Raw genomic sequence first — 14,176 nt, 5'->3', positions numbered from 1 at the left:
TTGCACAGATTTGACTAGGCATGTACTGAGCAAGAGTCCAAACTGTCATGTCGATAAATGACAAAGAGGAAAACAAAGACAGTAAGGGGAAATCAGGAGAGGAACCAAAACTTCCGCCTGCAGCAGAAAAAAAGGCCCTTGGCTATTACAAATGTACTGGGAAATGTTTTGATATTTGATATTTTGCCCCAAAATGGCAGCATTGAGTATCCTGACATGACAACATCAGACAGATGACTTTTGCATTCTATTCTGCCCTCTTGAAGCCTTTGCAAAGGCCACTGAAAAAAAACAAAAAAACAAAACAAAACCGTTATATGAACTATACTGTAAAACACAACTGGCTCCTTCCTGAATTTTTCATACGCCGGTCTCCATTTCTGGCGTTAGAAGAGACCAAAATAACCCCAACCCCCTTGAGGCCTGAGATATAATAAAAACAAAGTTATATATTTGTCAGTCGCTAAAAAAAGATGCCCCCAAAAAAGTGAATGAGGGCTGTAAAAACACTGCTGCTTGTATGCTTTTGTTGCTGATAGGTATTCTATAAAAAGCTGCTTGTGTGGCGAAACGTCTCTGTATTGGATCCAGTGGAGCTGATAACATGTGAGCTTCTTTTTGTTCCTGTCTCTCTTGTATGGGTTCTCTCTTTGTTTCTTTCTCTTTCTTTCTCTTTCTCTTTCTCTTTCTCTTTCTCTCTCTCTCCCCTTTATAGCAGATTCCATGTAAATAAATAACATTTTCAACACCCTGGAAAAACCAAATCACTTCCGCAAAAATCTTTTCATTAATTAAGAAAAACATGGATGAAAACAAATAATAAATACAGTAAAAAAAAAAAAGTTTTGGACAACTTTGACTCTACCTGTCATAGCAGTGTATTACAGTTTGGCTGTTGCAGTTTTAAATGACAGCCATGTTTGACCCACAATCCTCCTCCATGACCATTGTTAGGTAAATTGACAGCTGATATTTAGACTTACACATCATACTGCAAAGGAGGGCGATGTGAGTATTTACATCCAAGACTTCCTAGCTCTAGAGAAAGAACAGCAACCCAAACTAAACCCTGGTAAAACTCCATCAGTGGCTTTGTAAGAGTCCAGATGTCCTCGGCATGAGCAGCGCAGCCAGTTACAGTGAAGTATAATTAGACAGCTAATGTGCGACACCGTGGGCATTGCTACAGCCACAGAGCAGTGACATCTGCTCTGGCTTCACCGATGTTAATTAGAATGGACATCACAACACATCAGCCACAGTCACTGTCAAACATAATTAGAGCGGAGGGTGGCAAGACTTAGAGCAAAAACGGAAGGAAGAGGGTAAAAAAAAATGATGTACAGAACTGAATGACGGGGAAAAGTAGGAGGAGAAATGAAGGATGGTGGAGGGAGGGCAGAGAGATAAGTAGGAAAGAAGAGGGAAAGGTGGGGAAAGGTGAGGGTGAGAAGAGGGAAAAGAGTCTGGATCGATCTGATATAAATGCGGCCAGTTTCCTCACTTCTAAGTCTGGTTCAGAATCCACTGGGTCAGACGCATCAGTCCTCCGGCGCATGCAGCAGATTGGCATAATCAAAGTTGGGAATCGGATGAAGGAGAGTTGATTTCCCCGAGGATCTTTCCCTCCCGCATCATTCATCTCACAACATTAAGTCTTACAACTTATCAAGTCGGCCCTCTTAAGCCCTTTAAATCAGCTCCAGACCAAAACGGGTCAGTGTAATGGGATTAGTATCGAGCGCCGCTACAGTTTCAAAACAAAAAGGAGCAGCATCTTTTGGGATGCATGACACATTTCTACAGTATCTGTCATTCTAGGTGCCAGCTGTACGGGGTCCAAGGCCGAGGATAACAGGCCTCCGCATAAAGCAGGAAATGCCACAGGAGAGGCAGAATTACATCACATTAATGTGGAAATGTCACTATCAGAACAGATGGTCGTATTGCTGGATCTGATGTTATTTGGAGGGTGAAGGAGACGATGCGGAGGGGTGAGGTGTGAGAACAGCTCAATCACTTTAGGTATATGCACAGGATGAAAACAGAAGAACATCCAAAATGCAGTTGAAGAGAGCAACAAATCAATGAAATCGAGGAAATGAAAGCGAGGGAAGAAGGAGAGCGATTCATTCAGCACATCTCTACTTTTCTGCCAATTCAAAGTCAAAGGCACTCATCACACCTGGGCCAGTTCATATTTCTTTGCATGCAGCTTCCCAAAATGCTCCCAAAAAATGTAAATATTAGTACTAGCTCCTACAAATACTGAGTTAAGAATATCCGTGTTCAGTAAATGCAACATGTTCCATTTAGTTTTGTGTAGATATTAAGAAAAAAAAACTGTATATTAGATCATGTTTGAAATTCCTGCTTTCATTTCTTTTTAGCATTTATTGAGTAAACCGTATTTTTATTTTGCTAGCATCACTTTTCTCAGTTTAATTTTGCGACATACATTTTTAATATGAGAAGGGGCTGTCACTTTTGAGTCGTTCTTCATTTCATGAAACTGCGCCTAAATAATTAAACCTAACGTAATGAAGAATGGTTGACTTTCCGGGAATACACTCACCGAGCACTTTATTAGGAACACCTGTACACCTGCTTATTCATGCAATTATCCAGTCAGCCAATCATGTGGCAGCAGTGCAATGCATATACAGATCATGCAGTTACAGGTCAGCAGCTTCAGTTAATGTTCACATCAAACATCAGAATGGGGAAAAAATGTGATCTCATTGACTTTGACTGTGGCATGGTTGTTGGTGCCAGACGGGCTGGTTTGAGTATTTCTGAAACTGCTGATCTCCTGGGATTTTCACGCACAACAGTCTCTAGAGTTTACACAGAACGGTGCGAAAAACAAAAAAACATCCAGTGAGCGGCAGTTCTGCGGACGGAAACGCCTTGTTGATGAGAGAGGTCAGAGGAGAATGGCCAGACTGGTTGGAGCTGACAGAAAGGCTTCAGTAACTCAGATAACCTCTTTACAACTGTGGTGAGCAGAAAAGCATCTCAGAATGCACAACACGTCCAACCTGGAGGCGGATGTCACTTTGCTAGCTGATACCTACCCAGTATTAGTACCGAGCACTTTATTAGGAACACTGTGTTCCTAATAAAGTGCTCAGTGAGTGTAGATGCTATTAGCGAGCCTTGGCAGAAAAGACGCCATCGAATAAATGCGTCTAACATCATGCTGAGTCATGTACAATTTGTGTGTAACTGTTGGGTTTTGAGTGGCGTAATTGTGATTCAAAGGGAATCTGACATAGAGAGCGTTCATCACTGTGCTTTCAGCAGCCAGCATCCAGCATCCAGCATCCAGCTTTGAACTGAAGGGGTTAAATACACTTTTCTTTTCATTATTTTTTCTTCAAAGACTGCTGGATAAGGCATTTTCTTGAAAGGTATTTCTTATTTTAAGACATTTCCCCTTTATTAGATTATATGAAGTGGACAGTGGCATGAAAATAGTGAAAGAGAGAGCGGGGATGAGATGCAACTAAAGTCATAGACTGGATTCAAACCCTCAATACAGGGGCCCACAATACATAGTTCATGCCTTACATAGAGTACACTGTTTTTTTCAACAGTGATCATGCCGCTACGTTCCATCCGAACAATGAACCTTGTCTAAAAAGGGAGAGACGTACGGTAAGGCTCGAGGCAGGACTAATTCAATAATAACTACCGGCCGCTGAAGATGACTGTCACAGGATTGGGAGAAACAAGTGTCCACTCCTCTAGCTAACAGATTCAATTAGCCACTCTGTGAGGAGAGCACATCTCGTTCACTGCCTTAATAGGTACTATCAGATGATGTAAGTGCTGACTGTGCTGCACCGGTCCCAGAGGGCTGGTAATTTTATGACATACTGTAATTGAATCTTTGTTTCCTCGATACAAGGACGTAAGGGTCTATTTTGAAAGACAAAAGTAAGCACAGACAGAGGGACAGGGACAAGTCTATCAGTGCCTGTCACTCTTTTGTACATTCTCTGTGCGGTTTGAAGTTAGATATCAGACAAAAATGAGGCAGCGGTAAGATGCTATCAAAGATGCTATCCTGTACGTCAACTGCATCAATGTTTCAGAGCGAGGAAGGGACTTACAGAGGCAGATCAAAGCCTGATCGTATCGAGAGCGAAGAAATAAAAGACGACAGGGAGGACTGGCTGCGTCTTTGCTATTTGCGAACTCAAACCACAACTCTTTGCAGAATTGAACCCACAACTGAGCTCAGGATATTTCAAGAAAGACATGGACTGACAGGCAGACCAGAAAGACCCAGAACACTTAGAGAATACAAATGGGAAAACAGAGACAGACAGACAAACAGACTAACAGCCATAACAGACAGACAGGCAGTTAAACAGACATATGGACAAACATACAGAGAGTCTACGCACTGTAATCAACTAATGAATTATGGCTCTCCTGTGGGAAAACAGCAAGAGAGAACGAGAATACAGACAAGACACAGACAAACAGAGCTTGTGCAGTGAAAACAGCATGTCAGTTATAGCTCCCCTTCAGGAATACAGACCAATAAAGAAAGCGGGAAAACACACAGAGTGACAGACATAAACAAAGACAGACAGATAGACAGCCTGCCAGCCAGCCAGACAGAGAGTGTGTGCACTTTACACAGCGTGTTATTCATCATAGCTCTCCTGTGTCCTGACTCGCTCACCAGCTAATGAGGCCGGCGGCGACGGCGGACCATGTGACGCAGCAGGAGTTGGGCCTCTTGCTCTCCTCCTCGTCGTCTTTGCGGCAGCAGCACAGGCAGCTCAGGTAGATGGCCAGGCACAGCAGGTTGAGGCCCAGGCCTGCAGCCGCCACACAGCCCAGGAATATGAGAGACTACAGAGGGAGAGAGGGGGAGACATAAGGAAACGACATGACACTTGCAAGATACAAGAAGTGAGATACAAGATACAAGAGAAGTGAGATACAAGAAGTGAGATACAAGATACAAGAGCAAGATACAAGAAGTGGTATCAGGTCTCTTAATACTTACCTACCTACCCACAATTTTTTGGTATATGAGATGAAAAGCTATTTCAAGCTGGCATGCAACTGTTATTGAATAAATTGTTGCCATAGTTTGTACTATGTATTCATCCGCTGCACAGTGATTTTTAGCCAATCTCCCACCACCCACCACCTTCACTTTCTATGTAAACAAAAGAAGTCTCAAAGTCTCATGGGAAGAGAGAAATGTCCAAAGGGAAAGTAGTTCCTGGTAGATCAAAACGGTACATTATTTTTGTATCATATTAATCTAAATCTTCCCAATCTCCTAAACTAATACTAGCAGACTTAGCTGCATATCATTTAGCTTTGGAGCTGCTACAAGTTCTGCTAGCTAGTTGCCTAGTATGCTAATGTGTTTGCATGAAGCACTGGACCAAATGATTTACCCGGGATGAAAAAAATGATGTGAATGATTATATACTGTATATAGTGTATATGTCCAGTTTACTTAACAGGTAAGTAGCCCAACGGGCCAATATCCCAAAAACTCATATTCTTTTAACTCATTAGGCTTCCATTCTGTATAATACCAAATCTCAGATGGTTTGTCAGATGAATGTACAGTAAAATGGTATAAATGGTGTAAGTAAGTTTGAGAAGCCCTGCCTCTGTACATGACACACAGCATCATAGTGTTAAAATGCTATCCTGTGACTCCAACCTTAATGATTTCAAACTCCCCTCGACAGCTACTGCGATTAGTGCGGTAATGTGACACAGAAAACGAAGTGTGCAGTGTGTCCAGGTGGCCCATATGAGTGTGTCTGAACCAGCCCCAGAAGGTAGCAAAACAAGGCCAGCTGCATTCTGGGAGCATCTTATCCTCCTTCCCATCGTCCCTTGTCTCCAGCTGGAGAGCAGACACCTCCTCATCTCTCTCATCGCTCTCTCTCTCTCTTATTCCTCCTTTAGCCCCATCCCACCTTCTGTGAAAGACGAAGTGTCGTGACAAAAATAGCATCACGACTGTCCTAACCGTCTCAAACAAATTCCGTGTTCATCTGTGAGCAGATGGGTTTATTCAAGCTCGGTCCCTATTTTTTTTTCTTTCTCTTCCTTTTTAGTTTGTCTGAAATCTTTCTGGTGCAGAGCCATCTGTTCCCATGCTGTGATGTCATCTGTCCCGTAAATCTAGTACTGGGATTAAAATCCAAAAATGGAAGAATCTGCAGGATCACATCAATGGTGGCTGTAAAAGACCCTGGTAAACCATCTACTCAAAATCCTGTAGAACCATCAAAACATACTCTCCCTCTCCTCTCAGTTTTGCAAAACAACCCTTACAATGTCCTCAGAGAAAGAAATATAAGAACAAAAGATACATATCATACATGAGAGTTCAATATCATAACCTCAACCCTATCATAACATGTGACATTCACCACTTCTTGGCTCGTCATCATAATTCCTTACTTTTTGTGCTGTCATTCTTTGCTTTCATCATTTGCTCTCCCCCCCCCCCCCCCCAAAACAGCCCTTATCTGCACCATCCCTCCTTTCTACCCCCCCCCCCCCCCCCCCCCCTTCCCCCTTCCCCCGTCCTTCCCCCTCTTTCCCCCGTCCTTCCCCAGCTCCATCTGTTGGGGTGCAATGCCTCATCTTGTCCCATTTCACGGCTACATGCCTTTCGTGTAGACAGGGCCTCATCTGGTGAAATCAATATCCAGGAATATATATATATATATACAGTATATATAGGAATATCTGTACAGGAAAGTGTTAAGAGGGGCGTCGGCTCAATCGCAGAGATAAGAGGAGGTTAGAAGTACCGGTCATTGACCACTCAACTTTCTCATATTCTCCAGCGCCCTATAAAATGGGTGAAAGAAGGTCAAAAAATAGCGGCCATTTAGCACTGGCTGTTAACGATGTGACCGTGTGTGTGTGTGTGTGTGTGCGCTCAGACAGATGGATGGCTGTCTGCACCAAGGTGATGAATGAGAGAGAGAGAGAGAGAGAGAGAGAGAGAGAGAGAGAGAGAGAGCAAGCGAGCTCCTTGTCTCATCTGAAGGTAGGGAGGGGGTTGGGGTGGGGAGAGTTGGTGTATACTGGGGCGCAGGGGGTCTTCAGTGTAATTGAGGTGAACACATTAAATGAGATGCGGATGTGTGTGTGTGAGTGTGTGTGTGTGGGTGGGGGATGGGTGGGAGATACCGTGAGGACAACCTCATTTTGTTAGATGGAGGAGAGGGGGATACCCCTCCTGCACACACTGTTCACCCACACCCACACACCCACACACACACACACAGACACAGAAGCCCCCCCAGACACTCTCATCGCTATGGTAACGTGCAGGTTAGTTGGTGCCCTTGCAGCGGGGCGGGAGGATGAGTGAAAAGGGGAATTATCACAGCCTATTTGAATTAAGCAGCATGTGACAGGCCTGCTTAAGTTACCGTGCCTCTGTCTTGTGATTTCTCTGCAGCCAGGCAATACAGAGAAAGAAGGGAATGCAGTGAAAGAGGGCAAAGAAGAAAATGGTACGCAGTGACGTTAGGGACCGAGGGAGCAGGTTGGGGCTCCTTAGAGCTTATAAGGACCATTAAAGGAATAAGTTACACATGTCGCTGCTGACAGAATGAAAACCACTTTGCAAACTTTAAAAACGTTACGTTATTTTCTCATTTCACCTACTGAGCTGAGCTAGGTTTCATGGGCCTCTAAACCCTTTCCAAAACCCCATGTAAAATTTCAAAAATGCATGGTGTTCAAGAGGAAAGTCAAATTACATATTTTTTTTCAATCCCGAAAAACTTTTTGGAGGAACATGGGTTTTTCACCTGGCAGCAGGTAGCACTGATTCAGAGGCTGCTTTTAAAGCACTTATGGCCAAAACAACACTCTCCACTTTCATTTTGTGTCTCACTCTCTTTCTCGCTACTGTCCTTTCTTCTCAGGAGTGGGGTGCAAAAATAATGGCTTTTGAATTATGTAGCGCCCATTCGGTGGAAGGACGCACACAAATACATGAACACACACACACCCTCACATGCATACTCACATGCATACACACACACACACATCACAACTCCATGCCGGAGCCATCACATCCCAAGTGCTCCAACCTTCCATTAAGTTTAAAAACACCATTTATTTTTCACTGACTAGAGTCTACACGCATTTGCTCTTTTGTAAAATCAAATTGGCAACTCTGACCACTTAACTCCTACCTAAATTAGGCCTGAGTAGTTTCCCATAAAAGCAGGCTCAACATGTTAACACCCTCCTCCTTACTTACTCATTCCTAACTCAGAGGCCCACTCCACTGTCTCCTCTGTTTTGTTCCCTCTCTCTTGTCCCTAGACGGGGGCTGGGGTGAGCAAGAGGCTGGAGGCAATGACGGAGGAAAGGAAGGAAGGAAGATCTAGCTGAGCGGAAAGGCAATCCCTGAGAGAGTGGGGGAGAGGCGGGGTAGAGGGGGGGAAGAGAGAGAAAGGGAAAGAGAGAGAGATACAAAGGGAGAGTGACATTGGGAGAGAGTGGCGGAGGGAATACTAGGTAATGAAAACGGCGAAACAGCAGGGTGTGGAGGGAAAGACGTGAAGACAGAAGACAAAAAAAAGAGGGATGGAGGAGGGGAAAGATTGGCTGAATGAGAAATGTTTGCGTGTGTGTGTGTGTGTGTGTGTGTGTGCAGGATATGGGAGGACAAAGAGAGAGCTACCTCATCCACACGGCTACCTCAGACAGACAAAACCTCCTCATTACTCAGCGCACGGCCCAATTTCTCTCCCATTACAAGCCCACTGTAAATGGCTTAGCCCTGGGGCTGGAACGCTGCATAACGCCGTGATTTCAAAACAGTGAGCAAACTTAAGAATCTCAATGTTGAACAGAAATGAACACATACGTGCTTGACAAGACAAATCACATAAGCTCAGGCCCGAAGGATGACTAATGGCCTAATTCATGTGCTGACACACAATACAAGTGAACTCAACAAACTTACTGATGTGATATCTAGAGCAGCATTTATGATGGTAAATCGTTGCCAAAACCGCCCTTTTGAGCCATCGGCTTCTCTCACACACACACACACACACATGCACACACACTGCTAGGTGGCCATTGCAAAACTTGTTATTCATTTTCTTTTAAAATAGAACAAAAATCTGCATTGAGTGACCTCTATTTGAATAGTGTAGAAGACCGGCTGAATAAACTGTTTCTGTTTCTTAGTGTTACTACTGTAAGTGAATATACAACAAGACACCCACACCCATACACACACACACACACCCCAGAACCCAGGAGGTATGGGACAAAGGGAGTATCATTATGATGCGGTAACAGCCTGGGGAAGAAATGACCCAGAAGGCATTGTGGGAGTGGTTTTACAATCCCCCAGGTCCCCGAGCGTCCCATCAGAGGTAGAGCGAAAGCCAATGGGAGGATGAGCACACAGATGGGACACGTGATGTGAGACGAACACTCAGTGATACTGTAATGACCTATAAGATTTAAAGACGCATTTCACATTTCAGACGACTGGCCATAACAGAATAGCCCTATATTTTTAAAAGACTATCAGTTTTTATGTGGGGTTGATATGAGTTTAATGGCAAGTATGAAAATGCACTGAAAAGCAAAGCACTGAAAAGTCTACTGGATCGCAGATATCAATAAAAATTTGTGCATTTGTAGTGATGATGTATACTTCTTTCTGAATAGAAGAAGAGGATAGTGGGAGTTAAAATGGGAAAATTCATAGTTCATAGTTTAACAATCATACCACCTTTGATTTTTATTAAATAGATACGGAACAGAATGATCTTCCCAACTGCCGTAAATCATGAAGAAGGTAGAGGAGTGAAGTCTCACCCTGTATGATTGACCTGACTTAAAAAAAAGATTTTTCGGCATTTGTATGCTTTATTAGATAGAAACAGTGTGACAGAGAGACAGGAAGGTATGGTATGGGAGAGAGAGAGTGGAGGACATGCAGCAAATGATTTGAACCTGGGTCGCTGCGGGAAGGACTGAGCCTTACATGGTACGCGCTCTACTCGGTGAGCCACCGGGGCGCCCCGATTGACCTGAATTTAACTCTTGATGACCACTCTACTGCTGGAAAAAGAGATTTTATATTGCCATGTCTGCTTTACTGAACCGCGTTGGATGGAAAGTGACAGAAAACAGATGGAGATGGAGGATGCATTGTATGTCATGACAGATGCAAGCTCAACAACAATCTAAGTGGTACATGTTTCGTGCCTCACGCTGATGCACCAAGGAGTGCCGGTTAAAATGAAATTTTAACATACCAGTAGTGACCATAATTAATACATAGAGATGGAAAGCACATCCATCTGTTGACGTGCATCTGTTAAGCAGACCCAAGTCGTGTAGCAGTGGAATTCCACAAGCTTGGAGCGGTGCTAAATGCATGCTAAGTGATAGGAAGTGTCTTCCACAAGCATGGCTGCTCCACAGCAGGTGGCGGACAGCTGCGCGTAGGTGGAGAGGGTCCCTTGGTACTGTGTGTGTGTGTGTGTGTGCTGAATGGACAGTGACATATTCTCCACGTAATAGGGTTTAAACAGGTGTCAGGCCAGTTAAAGAGAACAGAAGACATGGAAGGTGATGGAAATTGCACTTTAAAAGTCACTGGCTTGTGGGCTGCAGCAGCCTGTTGTTGGTATTGGCTATAAATACAGCTGGTGTTGACTACAACTTGCAAGACTTTTAACTCTTAATTATCTTTTTATCTCTTGTGTCATCTCCTTTTTTCCTTTAGAAGGAAAAAAAGAGAGAGATACAGATTTTTTTAAGAACTTGGTGTGAAGCATGCAACAATTCTTTCCTTTGGCATTCCCTTCCTACTGTTTTTATACATTTAACATAGAGTATATTACATCATGCAGGCGCTCAAAGGGTCAGCTGGGCCTCATCCATGTTCAGAAAGTATTTCCTCACTCAAAGGTGCTCATTGGAGAGGGAAAAATAGCATTAAAATGCAAGAAAAAAATCCCTTCTCAGATCTTGACTGCCTTGGAATTTTTTCTTGCATTTTAATTCAATATACTGTATGTGTATCACCATGACATGAAGAGGCAAGAGAAGGCTGCCAGATGCCTTGAGAAGCGCTCTGGGAGCCACATGAGCTACAACAGCATCGCTATGAGGCAACGCCCCCTCTCCAAAGGCCAACGGAGCAGTCCGACTCAATGTCTTCCTCCGCGTTCCTGCCTGTTCCTCTCTGACACCATGGGGATGCCCCGGGGAGCAGGGGTCTTTCCGGGAGAGTGCACTCGACTGGGCCTGCCCACACTCACAGCTGGGACACCATTAAGTCCCAGCAGAGCGGCCCATGGGTTATGGATGAGATGAGGAGAAAAGGGGAAAGAAGGTTGCTATGTTGCTAAAGGCTTCCTCAAATCTGTTACGCTCCTCTGCCCCACTGCCCTCGACACTTTGCCATGACAAACAGGAGGTCTCCAGAGCTTTGTGAGATGCGGTATATGTGTGGGTGTGTGTAGAGAGAAAACTCATTCCCTAAGAATACATTTTTTCAACTGACTAAGGGAAATGTTTGGCCTATTCCTCTTGTCAGAGTAATACTTCACCTCCAGCACGAACGCCTCTCTACTAGCTTCACCGTGCAGGCCGCGGTATCTTTGGAGCTGTATTATCTCCCCATTTCCTTGACACCCTCCTTGAACGTAAAGCCCAAACCCTAGTCCCCTGGGGGTAAAGAGGGGTCATGAATGTGGTGCTACACCCACACAACAAAAGAAGCCCATCCCCCATCCCACAACACACACCCTCCACCGCAGAGGAGGCCTTCATTGTTGTTTCCCTGGAGGGGAATTGGGCTGCATGAGTCCACTTGTCGTCCCAGTTCACACAGCATGGGTGAGTGTGTAAGAAACACACATCCTCTCATTCACAACATACCCACATATACATTAGATCTGACCTGCTAAAAAGCACCAAGAAAGTACTAAGCCACACCACACAATTGAGATCTCCGGCACACAGATAGTCATTCAGTGCTGTCGTATCTATTTGAATGTTGTTAGATCAGCATTAGGGAAAGACACACCGTCCTATGAGAATAGACCTTGGCTATACCATCCAGCCAATCAGGTGATGCTAATCACTGACTTCAAGCACTACAGAGACAGATGGGGGTTAATGACCTTCTGCAGGGCCAGAAGGGACAACTGTGTGTGTGATTGTGCATGTGTGTGTGTGTGCGTGTGTGTTTGTGTGTGTGTGTGTGTGTGTGTGTGTGTGTGTGTGTGTGTGTGGACACAGATGAGGCATAAGCAGATGACTACATAGGAAAAGGACATCATGACTACTACAGAAGCTGAGGTGAATCACTGTACCAAGAATTAAGTTACACAAACACTTAAACAGATACAGAGGGGAGGGAGGGAGGGAGAGAGAGAGAGAGAGAGAGAGAGGGGGGGGGGGGGGGGGGGGGGGAGACAAAGGTGGGGAAGGGAGCAAGGCAATCAAGAATGACAGATGAAAGATTGATTTTCTTGAGGAGGAAGCAATATAAAGTAAATTAAATTCCAATGCAATCAGAGTGACTGTGATAACTGAACACATATCAATGGATTTTCAGTCCTTGGCATGGATAATGCTCCATTTCCTATCCGACAAACTAAACACAAACACAGTTAATGGCTTCAACTGTATAATCAGCTATTAAAAAAAATAAAATAACAAACATTAGCATACTCGCTTGCATCATGGAGATAGGCTCATGCGAAGATGCAATCAAATACTTTAGATTGTAAAATTATGAATCTGATCCAGTGTAAGGGAGTCTGATGATACATGAATAAGTGCATTTAAATAGGACATCATTGGTGAGGTACAATCACAATGAAGTAAATCAAGTTATCTTTCTCCATTGGAGGATAATTCCTCTTTTATCCACATGACTCCAGACATAAATCAGCTCTGAAACTACACCATGTCCGTTTCAAATGGTATAGGAAGGTCCAACAACCTATAAAAAGAACAGAGAGAGGGAGATGGAGGGATGAGGGAAATGCAGACAAATAGCAAAGAAAAAATGAAAAATAGGATGACAGACAAGAGAGACAGAGGGAAGAAAGAAAGACAACAGCAAGAAGAAAGGTCTGGAGGAGGAGACTGTTTGGATGCACTCGGGCGGAAAGTTGTTCCCAAGGAATCTCTATAAGCAAAGCCACTGAGGCAGAAAGATCGAGTGTGTTAAGGGTGCGTGTTTGCTTCCGTAATTGAATGTCTGTGCCCTCTTCATTTGTAGCATATCATTCCAGGCCACAGTAATAGCAGTATGAGTCCCTCTTTGAGCGTTTTCAATTGAAACATGTCAGTGATTGGTGGTGAGACGAGAACAGCGGAATTTTTTGTCCAGGACAACTAGACACTGGGGGATGTTGTTGAGTCAAATGTTACTTAGTCCTCTGTAATTATGTAAATGGGGAACACAGTCATGTTACCTACAGTGTGGCCCCCAGATGTCCGTGTTTGATAATCAAATGGGTTTGTATTCGCATCAAAACACTGGGTTTAGCGAGTACCTGGCGCTGTCAAATCTAAGGCCAATCCTGTAAGTGGGTGACCTAAGGTTGGAGCGAGCACAAAGGACAGACATGATAAATCCTGACTTACAATACAAAAGCTATTTTTGATTCTTTCTTTCCAGCGTCCATGACATAAACGTGGGGCCAAATGAGTTCAATGTCGTCCATCTGAACAGGATACGGCATCAAATTCACCAAGCAGGAGCAAATCCCTCAGTCACTGCTTCTGTCTGAATACTGTATATCACCATGTACCTCCTGATGAGTAGACTTTTTTTTTTAGCATTGAAAATAGTGCAGTTGGCAGATTTTTTTCCAACAGTGTAAAACAAATGCCAAGATGTTATGCGGTTTGCTGAGCTTGACTGAGTAGACACTGGGAAAACACTTTCAGGGACAACAGTAGAGTAAAAATCTCTCCTTAAAACTGTTATGAATGATGGCAAAACCACAGAAACAACATGTCTGCAAGCTGTTAACTATATGCATAACCTTAATAGTAAGTAGGTCGTCAATCACAGCTAACCATAGGAAGTGATGTAGTATTAAATTAAAAGGTGGGTAAACCACGAGCTCCAGATGGTGATCACCATGAG

At 43.9% G+C, this 14,176-nt stretch overlaps 1 protein-coding gene across 3 annotated transcripts in view; it reads right to left on the bottom strand.

Moving 5' to 3' along the window:
* Window positions 1–14,176, bottom strand: part of ttyh2 (tweety family member 2) — a 52,287-nt gene that overhangs the window by 33,310 nt on the left and 4,801 nt on the right. For all 3 annotated transcript variants that reach the window (XM_071538309.1, XM_071538308.1, XM_071538310.1), the window contains exon 2: window positions 4,700–4,872. In XM_071538309.1, the coding sequence (XP_071394410.1) occupies window positions 4,700–4,872 (173 nt within the window). The remainder of the gene's footprint in view (window positions 1–4,699; window positions 4,873–14,176) is intronic.

This window comes from Centroberyx affinis, unplaced genomic scaffold (genome assembly GCF_046629955.1).
Source record: "Centroberyx affinis isolate AG114_WGS23_722 - 3 ecotype Tasmania unplaced genomic scaffold, CSIRO-AGI_Caff_v1 ptg003252l_1, whole genome shotgun sequence".
NCBI lineage: Eukaryota > Metazoa > Chordata > Actinopteri > Beryciformes > Berycidae > Centroberyx > Centroberyx affinis.
This window is presented reverse-complemented; position numbering and strand designations above follow the sequence as displayed.